This window comes from Centruroides vittatus, unplaced genomic scaffold (genome assembly GCF_030686945.1).
Source record: "Centruroides vittatus isolate TY-2023 unplaced genomic scaffold, ASM3068694v2 contig_345, whole genome shotgun sequence".
NCBI classification, from domain to species: Eukaryota; Metazoa; Arthropoda; class Arachnida; order Scorpiones; family Buthidae; genus Centruroides; species Centruroides vittatus.
This window is the reverse complement of record NW_027122170.1, coordinates 49,666-67,722: the sequence shown is the minus strand read 5'-3', so window position 1 is coordinate 67,722 and position 18,057 is coordinate 49,666. Positions and strand designations below refer to the sequence as shown.

General features: G+C 34.4%; 3 protein-coding genes across 4 annotated transcripts in view; 2 read left to right on the top strand and 1 right to left on the bottom strand.

Annotated features, from left to right (window-relative positions):
* LOC136974193 (uncharacterized) overlaps positions 1-1,377 on the top strand; it is a 33,821-nt gene extending 32,444 nt beyond the window's left edge. The window contains exons 5-6 of one of the 2 annotated variants that reach the window (XM_067269003.1): positions 269-337; positions 1,101-1,377. In XM_067269003.1, the coding sequence (XP_067125104.1) occupies positions 269-335 (67 nt within the window). In that variant the 3' untranslated portion in view covers positions 336-337; positions 1,101-1,377. Of the gene's footprint in view, positions 1-268; positions 553-1,100 lie in introns of those variants that run through there. The other variant, XM_067269002.1, reaches the window with a different exon arrangement.
* Positions 483-17,067, bottom strand: LOC136974192 (sn-1-specific diacylglycerol lipase ABHD11-like). Its single transcript, XM_067269001.1, has 6 exons — positions 16,899-17,067; positions 14,063-14,213; positions 13,812-13,985; positions 13,553-13,735; positions 773-957; positions 483-707 (listed from the first exon to the last, which is right to left on the bottom strand). The coding sequence occupies exons 1-6, from the start codon at positions 17,033-17,035 to the stop codon at positions 563-565; spliced, it is 975 nt and encodes a 324-aa protein (XP_067125102.1). The 5' UTR covers positions 17,036-17,067; the 3' UTR covers positions 483-562.
* A 106-nt stretch (positions 17,068-17,173) lies between these two features.
* On the top strand, positions 17,174-17,617 carry l(2)k10201 (lethal (2) k10201). Its single transcript, XM_067268960.1, has one exon. The coding sequence runs from the start codon at positions 17,174-17,176 to the stop codon at positions 17,615-17,617; it is 444 nt and encodes a 147-aa protein (XP_067125061.1).
* Positions 17,618-18,057: the final 440 nt, after the last annotated feature.

Below are 18,057 nucleotides of genomic sequence, written 5' to 3'. Positions count from 1 at the left end.
AAGTTGCATCACAAATAAGAAGAAAAACCCATTTTATTAGTAATCTATGGACTAAAACAGAGTTTCCCAATCTATTTTGCTTATTGTGATCTTTCCAAAATTACGTTTGATTTGCCAATCCTTTTTTACCAACATTCATAATTTCTTATTTGAAATAAGAAATAAAATTTAATGTATTGATCTCTTTAGAGATTGCTAGCAACTAGGTTGGGAACCCCTCATCTAAAATGTTTTAAGATTATTTACTTAATTTTAAATATATTTCCAGAGAGAAGAAAGATGATGAAGAAAAATCAAAAGAAATTTTTAAATTTCTTCTACAAGATGTTCTTTAAAAGTAAGGAATATATCATCCTAAAACATTTTCTCATTGTTTCAAAAAAACATATTCATTCTAAATCCTTATATTGTATTTGTTTCCAAAGAACCATTCTTATTTTTATTTTGTAAAAATAATTTATTATATTAAATTCTATTCAAAGTTATTAATATAAAAATTTTACTGTATTTTATTAATAAACTTCATTTATTACATAAATAAAGCTGTTAAACTTGACAAACTTCAGTCTGTTTTATTTTGAATAAATCCAATTAACAACTTTAAAAATTCGGATGGCTTTTCGGAATGGACCCAGTGACCGGCTCCCTCTACGTAACTGAATTTTACCTTAGGAAATATACTTCTTATTTTTTCGTGATCTTCTTTTCTGAAGCATTCGAGATTTATTAATAAAATATACTTTTTTATACGATCGATTTTAATACTACTCACGAGACGTACGGAGACCGTTCGCCGCAAATAAATAACGTATCCTTGTCGAATTTTGCCGTTACCGGTGGGAAAGTGCTAACTCCCGTAACAAATTTGTCCAAAATGACGTCTAAGTTACAACGCCATTTCACTTCCTTATTTATTTCCATTAAATTTGTTAGTAAAAACTGTCGAGTTGCAATATTCTGAAATATTAATTTCAAAAATAAACTTCTTAATTTCATTATTAAATATTGAGATTACAGTATTTCAATGTTACATTTTTCAAAAAGAAAATTTGGTAATCATGAGCCAAAGTTAATTGGACTAATTATTGCATCTTTAACAGCAGGATTTTAGAAGAACACTAATGTTTTTGACTAACAGGTCATCCGTGGAGTACAAGCATTGGAAGGAAAGATGAAGGTATAGATTTGGATAAAGTAGAGTGAAGAGGTGGGTTACGACGATGTCAGTTGATGAGATGGGATTTTAGAAGAAAAACTCTGTTGTTAAAGTACCAGTAATTTGTCCAGCTAAGTTATCACAATGGCTAGTACATCATCTTCCCCAAAGTCCAAGTAGTGTTAATTTAAATTTTACTTTATACTTGAAAAGTATTGTTACTAGATATTAAAATATGTATTTTATCATTATAATCATATCTTAATAAATAATAATTTATTAACATATTAAAATATGGTAATAAAAAACTTAAATATTTAAATTTATAATTTGTAAAAAAATCCTTGCTCGATTAGATCCCATGTACTGATTTTAATTTCTTTCTCATTCGTGAGGTATTACTGAATTTATATAAGAAAAAACAATGCTACATTATTAAGGATAATATAATTAAAACTATACACAATTTAATGCTAAATTGAGTTATGTAACTTGATATTGTCTTCTCCCAAATATTTCTTAAGTATGCTGATTATATTTATTACAAAAATAGTAATAAACTAAGGTCAATGCCATAATACTGCTGAAGTTAAAAGTTCTCATAAATAAAGAAACTGCTTGAAATTTAGAAAAATACAGTGGGCGATCGATTAACGAACAAATCGGATAGCAAACACTTTTGCAAAAGATTTTTATGATTGGAGGACAAACACATGTTTGGATAACAAACACTTCACTGAACAAACATAAAAAGAAGCGACGAAAATAGCAAATACCGGTTGATTTTCCTTTGTCTTCGGGTAACAATTCGAAACTTTTCGGAGCGCGGGAGACGTCGACGTCGACAATCGACCCGATATATACCGATCGGATAGTATTCCTCAAACTTTGACATACTCCTTTTTAATTCTAGCCTTTTATTTTTCTGACAGAAACAATTCTTTTATAGTATTCGCGAGACTGTCGGGCGGGCACTCGTTAAGTTTTGCATCTGTTTTTATTTTCGAAAGGTGAGAGTATAATAGCAAAGATAGAGAGTGGGCAGAAGATGTCTGATGTTGCTGGGCAGTATGGCTCGAACAAATCTACAGTAGGGCGCAGTTCAATCTTATCTAAGAAAGATACAGTATAATCAAGAAGACTCGAGCAGCTAAAGGAGTAACAAAATCTCATCTGAGAAATAAACATCGAAGAGCTCATAATGGAACCCGAAATGGATCTGATGACAGAAGAATGCCAAGAAACTCGGCAAGATATGTTTTATTACGAAAAAGAGGACTTATGCCGATATCTTCTATTAATTAAAGATCTTTTGAAGAAGAGGGGAGGTCAGACCAACGGTCTTAGAATGGCATACAAACCAGTTTGAGGTTAATAGACTTGGGGATCTCTACAATTACAATGCTATTAATTACTTCTGAAAATCCCGAAGAAGAGAGAAAAGCAATCCACGTTGGATAGATTCTTTAACCCCCATGAACAGAAAAAACATAACTGTATATATCTGTATTTTTATTATTACATATAAATAAATGTAGTAAGAAAGTATATATTTTCTATATTTTGGGGTCTTCCGAACGAATTACAGTTGTCCCTTGATAATCAGACAGGTATGGGACCAAAGGGGTGTCGGATTTCCAAAAGTGATGACATATTTGGCATTGTTTTGCTAGCAGTAGCCTACAATATTCCTACATTTTATGAGTAAAATGCTGCCTAGGTTAATATGGAAATGAAACACCCGTTTCGGTTAACTAAAACATGTTTTCAATGTTAACTCAGGATATTATTTTTTCAAATTTTGAAATTAAGACTATTTACAAAAAATTATTTCATTTTTGAGTCTATCATTTAATCCTTTACACTACTCCAGAAGTAACAGTTACTTTGGTTATTAAGAAGAAAAAACTTCTTTTACAAAGGTAAAAATAGGTAAAAAATTGTGAATTTTTTACCTATTTTTAGACTCAAAAATGAAACAATTTTTTGTAAATAGTCTTAATTTCAAAATTTGAAAAAATAATATCCTGAGTTAACATTGAAAATTGTACTATATGCAAATGAAGTGAAAAACTCTTATCTACCACCAGAGGGTTTGAAGCAGTTATAAATTGGAAAAGGATAATATGGTGAGAAGAATTCTTTTTGTGGTTTTAGTGAAAAGTGTCAGAACCTCTAATAAAAGGCTGACACTGGATCGTTTTTACATTGTGAATTTTTTACCTATTTTTACCTTTGTAAAAGAAGTTTTTTCTTCTTAATAACCAAAGTAACTGTTACTTCTGGAGTAGTGTAAAGGATTAAATGATAGACTCAAAAATGAAATAATTTTTTGTAAATAGTCTTAATTTCAAAATTTGATAAAACATGTTTATTAAAAGAAATATGGAAGCCAAAAAATGAACATACATACAGTATGTATAGGCATAAATAATACAGTACGTACAGTAATTCATAAACATTATAACTAAATGCCACAACGTAGGTAGATTAATTATATACTGTTACGAGCCGTGGGGCTCGGGATATAAATTGACAGCACAGTTTACCGAAATTTACACTTTTTAGATACACTAACAACAAATTAAACTTTAAATATCTCGTTAAAAGAAACAAAAACAAAATTCTCCACCGTTCTTTTCTTCCTCTTTTTCTTTTCGAATCCTTCTTTTTTTCTTTTTAAAATCGTTCTTTTTCGTTTTCCCACTCTCCACACCAAGGCGCTAGTCTTTTCTGGAGCCGGCGCGACAATACTGTACATGCTGTGCTCACACATTGAAGAAATCTTTGATTGTCTTTTGCTTTTTCTTGTTTAGACAGTCTGTCATTGCTTGTTCTTGTATCTGCTTTAACATCAAAATTTTCTCAAAGTCATATGCTCTCTCCTCACACCAATACATCAAAGTGTTTGCAGCCAACACAGCATCATTACAGTTGATGGTGAAAGATTTTTCCCCCTGTGCTTCCTGGGTCATGTCTTTATCAGATTCTGTCACTTCCTTAATTATTTCTTCATCTGTTAAGTCAGCATTGAGATTGTCATCTAAAATCCACCTTTTAAAGTTTCACTTGATTCTGATGAATTAGTCACTTCGTTGCAAATTTGAAGGGCAGCATCTGGTACAACTTGCAGAGATTGGTCGTCAGATTCTTTGTCAACTTCTATTGGAAGGAGTGGGTTACCGGGCCAAATATTTTTCCACGATTTAATCAATGTAGTAGGTTTGACTTGCTGCCAGGCAAACGCAGCATTGATAATCAATCAATCGCATCTTTGATGTTAAACTTTTTCAAAATTGATGTGATGTCAGCATTAGGTTGACTGACAATATCCATAAGGAGTCGCTTCTTGTAGTGTGCCTTGAGAGTTTTGATAACGTTTTGATCCATGGGCCGAATCAATGCCGTAGTATTTTTCGGTAAGTACACTGCCTCGACATATCTGTCGGCAGTTTCGATTTTTAATTCGTCCTTATCGGGATGTCCTGGAGCATTGTCTAACAAGAGGACTTTCACTGGCAGTTTCTTTTTTCTTAGCTCATCTTTAACTTGCAGGACAAAGCTGTTCTTGTACCAATCCAGAAAAACTTCTTTTGTCACCCAGGCACGGCTTTGGCACACGTACATAACTGGTAGCATCAATATTTTAACACTTTCGAGGGCGCGAGGTTTTTTGGACGTACCCACAACTAGCAGTTTTAACTTGTGGGTTCCTGATGCATTCACGCATACCATGAGAGTGATACATTCTTTCTGAAGTTTTCTATCAGAAACTTTTTTTCCTTCTGGAGTGACAAATGTCTCTGTTGGAAGTTGCCGCCAGTTTAGACCAGTTTCATCGGCGTTATAAAGTTGTTCAGGAGTTAGGTCTAATTCAGTGATCTTCTTGCTTAAATTCTGAATAAATTCAGATACCTCAGACTCATCTGCATTCAACTTCTCTCCACTCATCTGCAAAAATTGTATTCCATACCGTTTTTTGAAGTTTTTGAACCAGCTGTGACTAGCACAAAAATCATTTTCTTTGTCAATTCCTGATAAAAAAATTGAGCTTTAATTTTTAAAATGTCACCTGAAATAGGAGCATGTCTGCTCCGTTGTTGCTTAAACCAGATATGCAGAGCTTCTTCAACTTCAGGGAATTCACTCATTTTAAGGGTTTTTCTGTCCCTAGAATCATCCTCTACAGATTTCATAAATTTTTTGATTTTGTCTTTGTTGTCATAAACCGTAGCTCGTCCAATATCATAGAATCTAGCTATCGCAGTTGGAGTTTCACCGCACTCGCACCTCTTAATAATGTCCCATTTTTCTTCTAGAGTCATCGTTTTATGCTTTCGTTTTGAACTTGTGCTTGCCATTGAACTGAACTTTCTAAACGAATTAAATAAAAGTTTGGCACTAAAACCCTACACACAAAACACACACAAAAACCCTAGTCCAACTGTTTGAACAGAACTGCTCATGGAAAACACAGAAAATGTGTGTATCATCATGTAAGAATTGGGTGGGGAGATTCATGTTGCAACATGCTTCTGTGTAAGCAGACATGTAACGGAACGGGGACAACGGTGACCTTGACGGGAGGTGCATCCGACTACCGAGCATGTCGGATTACAAAACTTCGGACTATCGAGGGACAACTGTAATTAAATTTCCATACAAACCTAAGGTAAATTGATAATCGGTTAACAAACAATTCGGATAGCGAACAAAGTCTTGGAACGGATTATGTTCATTAACCGATCACCCACTGTACTGGAGAAACAGATTCAAATCCACAATATATTTAAAGAATTGTTTCTATCTGTCAAACTCTCCTCCACCAATTTAAGCACTTTATAAGGCTTTATTCATTAATTTATTTTAAAAAAAATCTATTGCAATTGATTTCTAAATATCAGAATATCTATTTAATTCTTTTTCTAAATGAATAAGTGTATTGATTAGTTTTGAATTAATGATAATCAAAAGTAATCACCCTACTTGTGTTACACACAGACTGTAGAGAACTAAATTTTAAAAATCTGTGTACACACACATACTTAAACATTATTCAAGGGCAAAGGAGATGTTTCCAGCATTGCACAAGTTTATGCATGTGGTGTATGCTTGTTCTAGCAGTAAAATAATTGTATGTTATGCCAAATAATCTTAAATTAATTTCCTTCAAAGACAAAGGGATAAGGACTGTTTTCTATCAATTGCAGAAATTGATAGAAAATGTTCTCTAACAAAATGAAGCAGACTATGTTAAAAATGACCACCCTCAGTGGCAGTACAAACATACAGTCAAGTGTGGCATTATGGATGGGATATAGCATTCCTTGTGTGACCATTTCACAGGCATGTCGTGTGTCTCTCCAGTTTGACAACATCATGGGGTATGCATTGCACATTGATATGTTAAGGTGATCCCATAGGAAAAATTTCAAAGAGGTTGAGCCTGGAGAATATTGTGGCCATGTCTCATCCAGCAAATGCCAAACTGCTCTGCCAGCCACTGATGCATGTCTTTCTGGGATAGAACTAATGCACCATTGTGCCAATAGAAAATCTGCTGTAGTTGTGCCAATGGCAAGACACCAACCTTTGTCCACAATCATGTTCAGATATTGGTCACTATTTGGGGTCCAAGAAGCAGCTCACCTGAAATTCATGTATCATACTTAGAGTTCCATTTAACGAAAACAGTATCTTGTCGGTGTCTCAAATTGGCAACATCATGGCAACATAATATCTGATGTATTAGTGTCCACTGCAGTCGACAGTGTAACTTAATATAATGTACCCAATGCTAGAAAGATCTGTCTTGCCTCTGGACAGATATTTAAGTGGCTGGATGCATGTACTGTATATTATATAGATCAAAATTCATAAATCATTCGATCAATTATTATATTTTACATGAAATAAGACCTACACATTGAAATTATGTGGCCAGCCACAATTACACCCATTACAACAGGTTGGGACACTTGTAATAAGTGAAGGATACTCCCAACGTTAAAATATAGGTATCTGGATTGGATTTGAAACCAAATCCCCACAGTATTATATTAATATATTACACCACATTTGATGAATTTATATTTTATGTCATTTAAAATATAAATGACATAAAATATAAATTCATCAAACTTACAAGAATAAAAATTGACTGTGTACGCACTCAATTGATAAAAGTTATGCATGAGGAGAAGGCATTAGAATCCAATGAACTATTAATATATTAGTGTGAACATAATAACAATGGTAATAAGTGATTACAATATCATAGAAAGGGGACAATTTCCTGTTGACAACAGCACAATTTAAAGGAACTTTTCATACCTTGTAGGATCTCTTCTTGCCTGGATACATGTGATGATATGATTGGTATGGAGGCAAATAGCAATCCTATGACAGATTTGTCTGCAGATGTTGCAACTGCCACTCCAGATCCCTCATACCAAAGCTAGTTTCTCCATCTGATCTCACAAATGTTTGATGGGTGACAAATCTGGAGACCTGGAAGGTCAAGGAAGTGTAGCAACATGAAGAGAAATTTTTGGAAATCTTAGGTATCTGTGACAAGCATTAGCTTACTTGAAAATGGCTGTTTGCAGTCATGCCACAAAAGACAACATGAGAGCACTGGATTTTCCAAATGAACCATCAATGTCAGTAGGACCCCTAATAGTACTCTAAATTATCTTACAAGATGTATTGGCATTCCAGACCAGCATGCAAACAATGAGGACAGTGTGCCATTCAACAGTACAGGTGAGATTGAAGCATTCATCAGTGATCCTCCACACTCAAATATGGTAATTGTCTGTTCCCATACAGAACAAAGATTCATCATTAGAGACAACATGCTGCCAGTTTATAGTGGTCCATACTACTCTGTTACAGCACCACTGTAAATGAAGCTGATGATGCCAGAGTGCTAATGGCAAGATACATAGTAGTCTCCATGCATACAAATTTGTCTCTACAGGAAGAGACAGGTTTCTGTAGTGGGCTTCCACCTGTCTCTCGATCAGAGTTTGTCAGGAATATTAAATCAACAGGTAAATTTATCCTCACCAAAATTTGAAGAGTTATTTTACCCATATTAGAATTTAGCAATAGCACCTAACTATATTAAATAGAATTAATGTAGTTATAGGATTGTGGAGGCAACTCATTCACTGCCCTAAAGGGATTACAGGTGTGAAATCTGAATGTATGGCATTATGTTCTGTTTAAATTGCAGCTTAGTGGAAAAAAAAAAAAAATGTATGAAGAAAATATTTAATAAAGTCAAAATGAATGACAAATGTTTGCTAACCTTTGACTTTAATTTTTAAAATTTCTCTTGAATTTAATTATAGCTTCTGAAAAATTCATGTTGCACTTCACTTTATTTTCTTCTATGTAAAAAGATGGTCCTTTGCATGATATATTGCTCAGAATTTCCACGTCACGAAGTCTATTTCTTCTCTTTGACTCGATCCTGGTTTGAGTTGAAAACCCCCGCTCACAGGATAATGTGGAAAATGGCAATATATGGGCAATAATACAAAATTTTCGAAATTCCGGGTATAAAGGTTTACTGGCATAACCATCGACTGTAGCTTCTTTCTTCCCAGATGATTCACATTGATTTGTGAGTACCAAAACAATGGCATCATAACTTTTAAATAGAACATAAACTGCACATCCTACTGAAAGCCATCGAATGGAATGCTGTAACTAAGTTAAAACCTTCTCTTCCAGTATCTTTTGCATTTCTTGTAGCTCTCCATGATGATATGTAGATGAATTAAATTAATTGTATCTTGTACTCTAGTAAATGCTTCAATGGCTTCTGCTGCTTGGTTCACACATAGAGATAGTTTATGACCATAGAGTGAATAATAATGGACTTTTCTTTCTGAGTTGCACATCTACAACATTGACCAGTCATAACAGCTGTTCCATCTGTGCAAGTCCTAAAATGTTAGTTAATGGAATTTTTTTCTTCCAAACACTGGCAAATCATTTTCATGATGCTATCAGCATTGCATTCCATACAAGGTGGTATAGTTAAATTTTCTCAGAAGTGTATTTAAGGTTATTGTTTAAATAATATCAGTTTCTTTGATACAGCAACATCTGTAGACTCATCAATCAACAATAAAATAAAAGGGCTATTATTTATATCCTTTTCAAGATGTTGTGTAAAAACATCAGAAATGCAGGTTTCAATCTTTGTTATTGTACTATGGTGTAAATTGATATTGGACTGTGTTAAACATTGAACTCCATTGGCTTTTTGTAACATCATAAAAACCTGGTATTTCCTGTCTGCAATTTCTTCTTTGGCTACTGTATAAACAGTCCAAAACACAGCAAGATCCTGTTTTCTGACATGATCTGCACATTATCAATATGAGTCTGCATTTGTCCTATTTGTTTTGAACCAAAAAGTTTTATGTCAGTAGTCACTGTTCATGACAGACAAAATTGAAGTTTTGTAAGTTTGTTGTACCAACTGCCATAACCATCTTACTTCCTGCATCTCTACATACTTTACAGATAGCTTTCCCACTCACTAAATTGAACAAAAGCCATGGAAATTCATTATTCCACTTACTTAAAAATACATATTTTGGCTTTTTAACTTCAGAAACAGAAGGTTCACTCAATGACATCGATGCTTAAAGTACAATTTCAGCTTCTGGATTCACATACTCATCACCTTTTTTCCATAACAAAACAAGAGTTCTTTGTTTTTATCTTGACAACATATTAGAATTAGCAGCGAGATAAAAAACAACTGTCGAGTGCCGATAACGATCTCGTGGATCTGCTTTGCTCGAGCCTACGACTAGCATATCTCCCACAAACACTGTTTGTGACATCGCGCAATGTCAGCACGAGCCTAACGAGAAAGTCTTTCTCGTCGAGCCTCAATTTCAGCACAACCGAATCATCTCATTGTCTTCCACACATTCTTTTATTCGGCATGATTGTAGTGCTTTTAGCGCACGTGTTCAATTATTAAGCCTATTGCCAGTATGCTGAAAGTGCACGCGTAAGGTGCACTTTCAGCATACTGGCAGCATCTCTCAACTATGCTAACAATAGTGATTACAAGGTAGATGCCTCCATGCAAAAGTATCTTTTTCGACTGCCGAGTAATAATCAGTTTTTTGCTATTTTAAATGAGCAGATTTTTGCTTTTTGATTCAAGTAGTCTTTTGAAATAACCTTGTAACGAATAATAATAATAAATAAGAATTTTTCATTACTATTATTTTTGTTTATGAAATCAACACTACACAACCATTTTGATATAGCCAAATCAGCTCTTTTTCCAGCAAAAGTGTTTCTAACATTCATCAGCAATAACATCACTTCTGATAGCAACTGCTTGGCATACCGACGAATAAAAGAATGCACGGCTTGCTGGCCTCGGCAACAACACAATGACGTCACACATACGAAACTAGTCATAAGCGCAAAAACATACCAGTGTTGCAGTTAAAAACAGCATACCATTAAACACATACCAGTTTTTAACGGTTTCACTTTAAAGTTGTATTTTACTGTAAGATTGAATTTTGCTGTCAGTTTACATATTAAAACAAACATCAGTTTAAGAAAATTTGATTTTTAAAAATTCTAAAGTTTTTTCATTTTTTGGATGGGTAAAACTACCTCCATGCTAAAATTGGGAGGTAAATTGAAATTTTAGGAGGCAAAATACTTGCTATGGCAGTTAAAAGCAAACACTGCTCTGGATAATTGACAAATATGCCACTGCAGCTGTTTGTGCTTGTGTCACAATCAGATGATCATCTATTCCAATAGTCTGACTGGGACATTCAAAGCGTGTATGTCAACACATGCCATCATGCTTAAAACCTCACCACAAGCAGATAATTCAGCAAAATGACCATCCTGCTCTCTACACACAACTGACATTTTGAAAAGGCTAAAATGTCTTTGTATCATACAGGCATATTTGAATACTTCCAAACAACTGGTACATTTAAAATTCTGAACATGCCAAGCCTCCAAGAGTCGGCTTTTTCTAATATGTTGGATTGGCAATTTTAAGACACCGGTGACATCAGACCACAACTATAAGAATTATCGTAACCGTCTGTGTGCCAATTTTTGAAGTAATGTATATTTCCACAGATAAGACGATAGTCGAATCATAAAAAAAAGGCCCCCAAAATCCGGAGTCATCTTATAGTATAGGACAGATACAAAAAAATTAGATTGAAATTTATATAAATTAAAACCATTATGAAAAAACAGACAAACCATAATTATTTACTAGTAGAGAGTAGGGCACGTCCACAAAATAGAATAACCCATACGATGTTTTTTGTGAGTAGTCGAGGTCATTACCCGAATGCTTAAATCGGTGCAAATGTTTGCAACAATAGCAAGGGAGAAAATAAAATCTGTTTATTTGAAAAATTACGAATAGGACATAATTCCATATATGCTATACAGTATTATTATCCAGACGACGATCGCCGATCAACTAAATTCATAGGCCGTCGATAGTTTGGGGGTCGTCTTATAGGACAGATATATGTTAAAACTATAAAAATTTATACCTTGTCTTTATCCGAAGGTCATCTTATCTGCGGGAAATATACTGTAATTGGATAATTTATCCGAATGCACAATTTTTTTTTATCAGTCAGGGTAAGAAATTTCAAATTTTTATCAATTTTGCCTCTCAATAGAAGTCATACAACTATTCCTAATAAATCAACCTGCATACATTAATTCCTGTCTTAAATTTCAGACTCCTGGCCTAAATCTTTCTTTATATTCTTGGAATCCTTGTTAGTTCGAAATTCAAGGGTCAAAATAATCACAACTTCAAATTATCTGAGATTACATATTTTTGTTACATAGCACTTGTCATAATCTATTAAGCAAATGGATTACAGCAACATATACAGAACACTATTTTCATTAATTAATAATACTAATATAAAAAACTGTGAGTAAACAACACACGTCCGGTGAGAACCTCACAGGTTTTATAAAGGTGCAAGACAGGTTATATAAAAAGTGAAGCAAAATTCCTTGAAATGTAGTCCAAATTATTTTTTCAAGTAACCCAAAAGTAGTAAGTTGTCCAAATCTAGTAGCCTAGAGCCCTGCAAATATCTCAATCTGCTACTTTAGTCTTGCAATCCCAAATGCTGCCACATTTCTCATCTCTATCTTTTTAATGTGTGGTCAATTCATTTATGTCAAAGGAGTGGGCAACAACATGCCCACTCCTTAGACATAATCTGCCTTTTTGGTCTCCTTGTCACTAGAAACATTTGAACTACTTGCTACATTTTTCTTCAAACTCCTCTCAGCCAATGCTCCATGATTTTTTAATTTGGGGTATACATAATACTAAAAGCACCATAAATTTATATGATCCCTACTATATTTTTATATGAAAAAAATTATCACAAAATGATTGCAATGCAAAACTCTAATAATCTTTGATATGCTTGATTGTACATTGTACTGTTGTGCCACAAAACACTACAGATAATGAAATATTAATTAACTTCTGTCATTAGATTCGATAGACCTGTGCAGCAGATATTGATGAATTAAAGCATATTTAATGATTGTATTATTATCTATACGTTGGATACTTTTAAGGTGTTTTTTTAATGATTTTATAGCTTTAGATTAAGTTTGACCTCACTTTTTTATGGTTTTCAATATCTTGCCAAACATTAAATCATGATTTCTGTTCATTCTGTTGCCAATAAACTGGTCCCCACATTTATAAAGCTATAAATAACTCTAGCACATGTATAGGACATCCTAAGAGGACTCAATCCAAGATTACAACAATTACATCTCACACTGTATCTGCATTGGCGCATTCATACATCACTATACTCAACAGATTTTATTGTGGAACCACTATTTTTATTGGCGAAACTCTAGAGTTCTGTGGAACACAAGTTGGGAAACCCAGAGGTATTGTTTCTCTAACATTTTCATGCAACAAGATCATCATCTGGAGAATAAACAGAACTACTCTTCTAACAAAATCATCTGTAAAGAGTAAAATCACGGTTGGTCTCCCAATGATATGATGGACATGATTATCCAAGTGCTAATAAAACCATTAATTTAAATCTGAGATATCTAACAAAGCAGAGTTTCATCTTTGTTATAAAAAATTGAAGTTTATGAGGTAATAATGTAAGGTTACATGAATGAAGAAACATCGTCATCAGAACAAACTAGAATAAACATAATTTAGTTTAACGTGATACAATTAAAGAATGTGTAACACCCTTATTAAACAAGGAATATCTGTCTAATTCTTGCAAATTTCCAATGGAAACTCTGAATATAAATTTAAAAAATTACATATTTGAAAGCTTAACTTACCGGTACAACCGGAACAAGATAATTATTAATTAGTTGTCTTGCATCAGAAAGCGAAACTCCTTTGGGAAGTTGTTTTAACGACAATTTCATAGCTTGCAAATATTGGAAAATTTCGGCATGAAAATCACTAGGGACATTTATAGGCGAAACGTCTACGACGACTAATCTTTCTACGAGTTCGGGCTAAAATTTTGAAATTCCAAATTAAAATTATTTGCAATATATTACACGAAACATTTACGAAAAAATTAAAATTTACCTTACTTAAAGCAACGAACATAGAAATCCTTCCTCCCATACTGTGTCCGACCAGTAGCGATTTTTTAATGTTCATTTCTTTTAGAAAATGTATCGTGTCTTCGGCCATATGTCGATAATCAAATTCGGTGCTGTGTGGGCTTTCGCCGTGATTTCGTACGTCGACGGCATAGATCTTTAAGTATAGAATAACGTTAATGTTTCGTTTAACATTATTCGTTCACAAATCGGTATACTAAAAAGATAATTTACCTTTGTTCCAGTCACCCTAGCAATTTCTTTGGATAACGATCTCCAATTACTTTTCGATCCCAAGAGTCCGTGCAAAATGACGACGGGAGACGACGGCACGGTCGCTTTGGTAAACTGGTACGAATCGAATGCCAACTTCACGGGTTTTAATCTGAAATAATAACGATAAAATATATTTCTATTTGCAATTAACCGACCATTTTTGAATGTTTTCGGCCACATAACATTCTAATAATTAATTATAAACATACGAAACTTTTCCTCTGTCTCTTGCTCGTATAAAAATTCCTGGACTATTTTCATTTTCAGACACAATTCCAAGACTGTCTAGATTAAAACCAGACATACAGGAACCTTATCTAAGCATTTCTACTATAACGCAATTTTAAAATCGAATTACCCTACTACCTGTATATACAATTCAACCACCATATATGTAGTAGAATTACAAAGGTAATTATAAATTCACTTGGGTGGACAAATGGTATAGGCAGAGTGGACAGAATTCCATCAGTGTGTATTTACTAGACAGTATGCAGTGGCAGATTGAGCAGAATTTACAGCAAAAAGAAAGTGAAATATCCAGACAAAACTTTTTCAGTATGAGAAATGTCCACAAAGGATTAGTGATAGTGAGCTGCTTATTACAGATGATGATGCTTTTACATAGATAAAATTTAGATTTATATCTAAATTTTATCTATGTATATAATTAAGCTAGCATTTTCTCTTGCAAACCACGGAGAGACAAATCTAATATTTTTCCAGCACAAACAAGCACATACGAGCAATTTAATTTGCAGAAATAATGGAATTTTTTCTTTTCAATAAAAATAAGAAATAAATACTTAAGTATGCAGAGTAATCTGAATAGCCTAATAATTAATTTGAAATTAATAATAGATGAATAATTAATCATTATAAGTAAAAAATCCACTTGTAAATCGATATCGTAACAACCTAGTTGGCCGAGGTAAAGGTACTTAGAAGATCTCTTATAATACTATAAGAGGTTCTAAGTATCCTTACTGTAAGAATAAGATAAATTTTTCATATCAGAACTGACAGTCATAACCTTTATTAATAGGATCAAAGGTTGTGATGTAGCTAACACCATTCCTCAATCAGCTCCATTATCAGTGTCACTACCACATGAATGGTGAAAATGTCTATATATATAATTGTAGATCCTGGTTCTCCCAGTCTGCATCAGGACATCAAGAAAGAAACAAATTTTACACCTCAGTCTTATAGCAGTCGGGTATCTAAAAAGCAGCTATTGTGGTGGCTTTAATTATTTCTGACGATATCTAAAACAATAGAAAAAATTAAATTTTATATTGAAAATGACAAAGAACATAAAGATGAATTCCAATTAGCATGCATAGGAACTTCTTGCCAATCCGGGTTCGTTTGAAAAGGGACTGCTCCGTAACCGGCAAGAAATAAACACCGAAGATAACGAAATTCGAGCAGAGTTGCACGCACGAGCGTCTTTGGCTCCGGTAAGCTCGTCGGCAAATCGGAAACTTATGCCGAGCCTTCGACGGAGTGTACCGGAGCCGAAGACTCGCACGCTCGTAGCGATTACTACCGTTGCCGGGGGGCACCTTTCAAAGAAGACGGGAGGAGTCGGATTATCGGATAGAGGACTACTTTTGTGACGAGGAACACGTACGTCTACGTTCCTCGTCACAAAAGGAGTACACGGAGTCCCGGTAAGATACGTCCGAGAGTTATTCTTATTGCCGGATACGGGTTAACTTTCCGACCGGTACGACTTTGCTTGCAACGGCCGGGTAAAATTGGAGCGTTCTTTTCGAATTACCTCGTAACGGATAAAATTGCATCAAATTTAAGAAAGCAAGTAAATTTTATAATTATTTTAAATTCAACGATGCAGGTTACAATTTGCTCATTTTTATACAATCATTTACGTTAAAATTCAGAAGTCAAACATTTATACTCGAATCCACAATACGGGAATTAATAACAATCACTTTAACATGCATTTTTTCTTATTTAACGACAGTATACGTTAAAGAATATATCGCGGTATCTCGCCCCATACAATTTCGAATCTCCAACCAGCCCCTCTACGAGAACAGAGATTTTTATCTCAAAAGTCAATCGATAACGTCGTCGCTAACACAAACCGGCAGCGGCCATACGTGCTATTAGACGAGGCCAAAGTTCGACGCCAACGTCACGTAGCATCAATTTAAACGAGCAAGTTTCAATTATATACCACACAATATATTACATAAGCTTTTAATTTACCTACGTCCGGATTTTTTCGTCTGTCGGCACGGAATATGCCGAGGTATAGAATCCCAGAGTCCCTTATTAGCTATCAATTCCGATAAGTAATATAGGACTCAAAATTAGAAGGATACCTCATAAGAGTCATATTAGCTACCAGGACTTCTTTCAGTCAATACAGAAGATGCTGCGCAGAATGTGAAAAATTTTAAATTAGTGCAGAGAATGATAAAGATAATTTAAAACTGATATATACAGGAATTTTATAGCCACTCTATACAGTAACTGGTAATTATTTTTAAGCAGTACACCAACGTTGTCTCTCTTAATTTAGCAAATAAGAAGAAGCATCTCTATCAGAAGATGCTGCACCATTTTTTAATGAGGCATATGAATAAATAAATAAATAAATAATAATATGTTTATAAGTTACAATAATTAAGAATTAATTTACGTAAGAAAATACACCAACATTTAATTATTTCTGAATTTTTAATTCAAGAATTATAGGAAAAAAAGATCCAATCAGATTTTAGGTGACAAAATCATTTTTGTATATTCTAAACTTACCTACCTGTCTTCGTTAGAATTTTGAACGCGATCGGACGTATAAATAAACCTTCTTATGCAACAATTTTTTAAAAATAATCTCTGACGAAGAATAATTCGACATCTCCACCATTTTTTATTGGAGTGCAAGAATTTTAACATTTCTCGCTAAATGACTCCTAATTTAATTTACAATTTCGTCCGGCAGGGGGCAGCAAGGTAATTTGTCTGTTTCACGTGGTCGATTACTTGTAGATTTTAGTACGGAGAAAAGTGATTTTTCGCTTCCGAAGCGACAAAATGAATAATTATCGCATGGTTAAAAGGCATCGACTCCCCAACGATGAGTTCTTCGCAGAAGGGGATCGAATTTGTCCTCGTATCGACAGAATTCACGCGTTTGATGGCGAAGTTTACGAGAAAAATATGGACGAGTACGTCTGCCAGGAAGATAATTGTCGAGCCGTTTCGGTTAATAAATTCATGTTTGAAGCGCATTATGCGCAGTTTCACCAGAATGTTTGCCGATTATGCAAGAGGAATTTCCCTACAAATCGTCTCTTGACGCTTCACATACAAGAAAATCACGATTCTTTCTTTCGACTTCGTGTTGGTAAACAGAACTTTCTCTACGAATGTTTAGTCGAAGGATGTTCGATTCGTTGCGAGGATGACGTTGGAAGAAGGCTACATTTGATCAATGAGCACTCTTACCCAACTGATTTTAAATTTGCACAGATCTGATTTGTTGTGGAGATCTAAAATGACCATTTTCTTCTGTCTTATGAGCATTATTAATTATTAAATTGGTAATAATGTTAATGGCCAATGACGTGTTTGATTTTTATCTAGGTAGACTGTGCACGTGTCCAAAACTTAAAGATGGACGACGTTTATATGTAGAACTGCAGACAAACGAGGGAAGAATTATATTAGTTGGCATCTAACACGGAGTAATACGTAATGGCGATAAAGATATGTACGACGGTCGTGGAGAACAGATGCAAAGCGCTCGCCGATACCCGGACGGAGAGACTCGTCGGCGTAGAATAAGTTCGCCTCGAACCGCAGTGTCGTGGCGGGCCGGTCGCCTACCGGCTCCGTGACCGTCTGTTTATTGCTGCTGGCAATTGTGTTCGTGTTTGGATTTTGTGCGTGTCCGAAACTTAACCGGGGACGTTTCG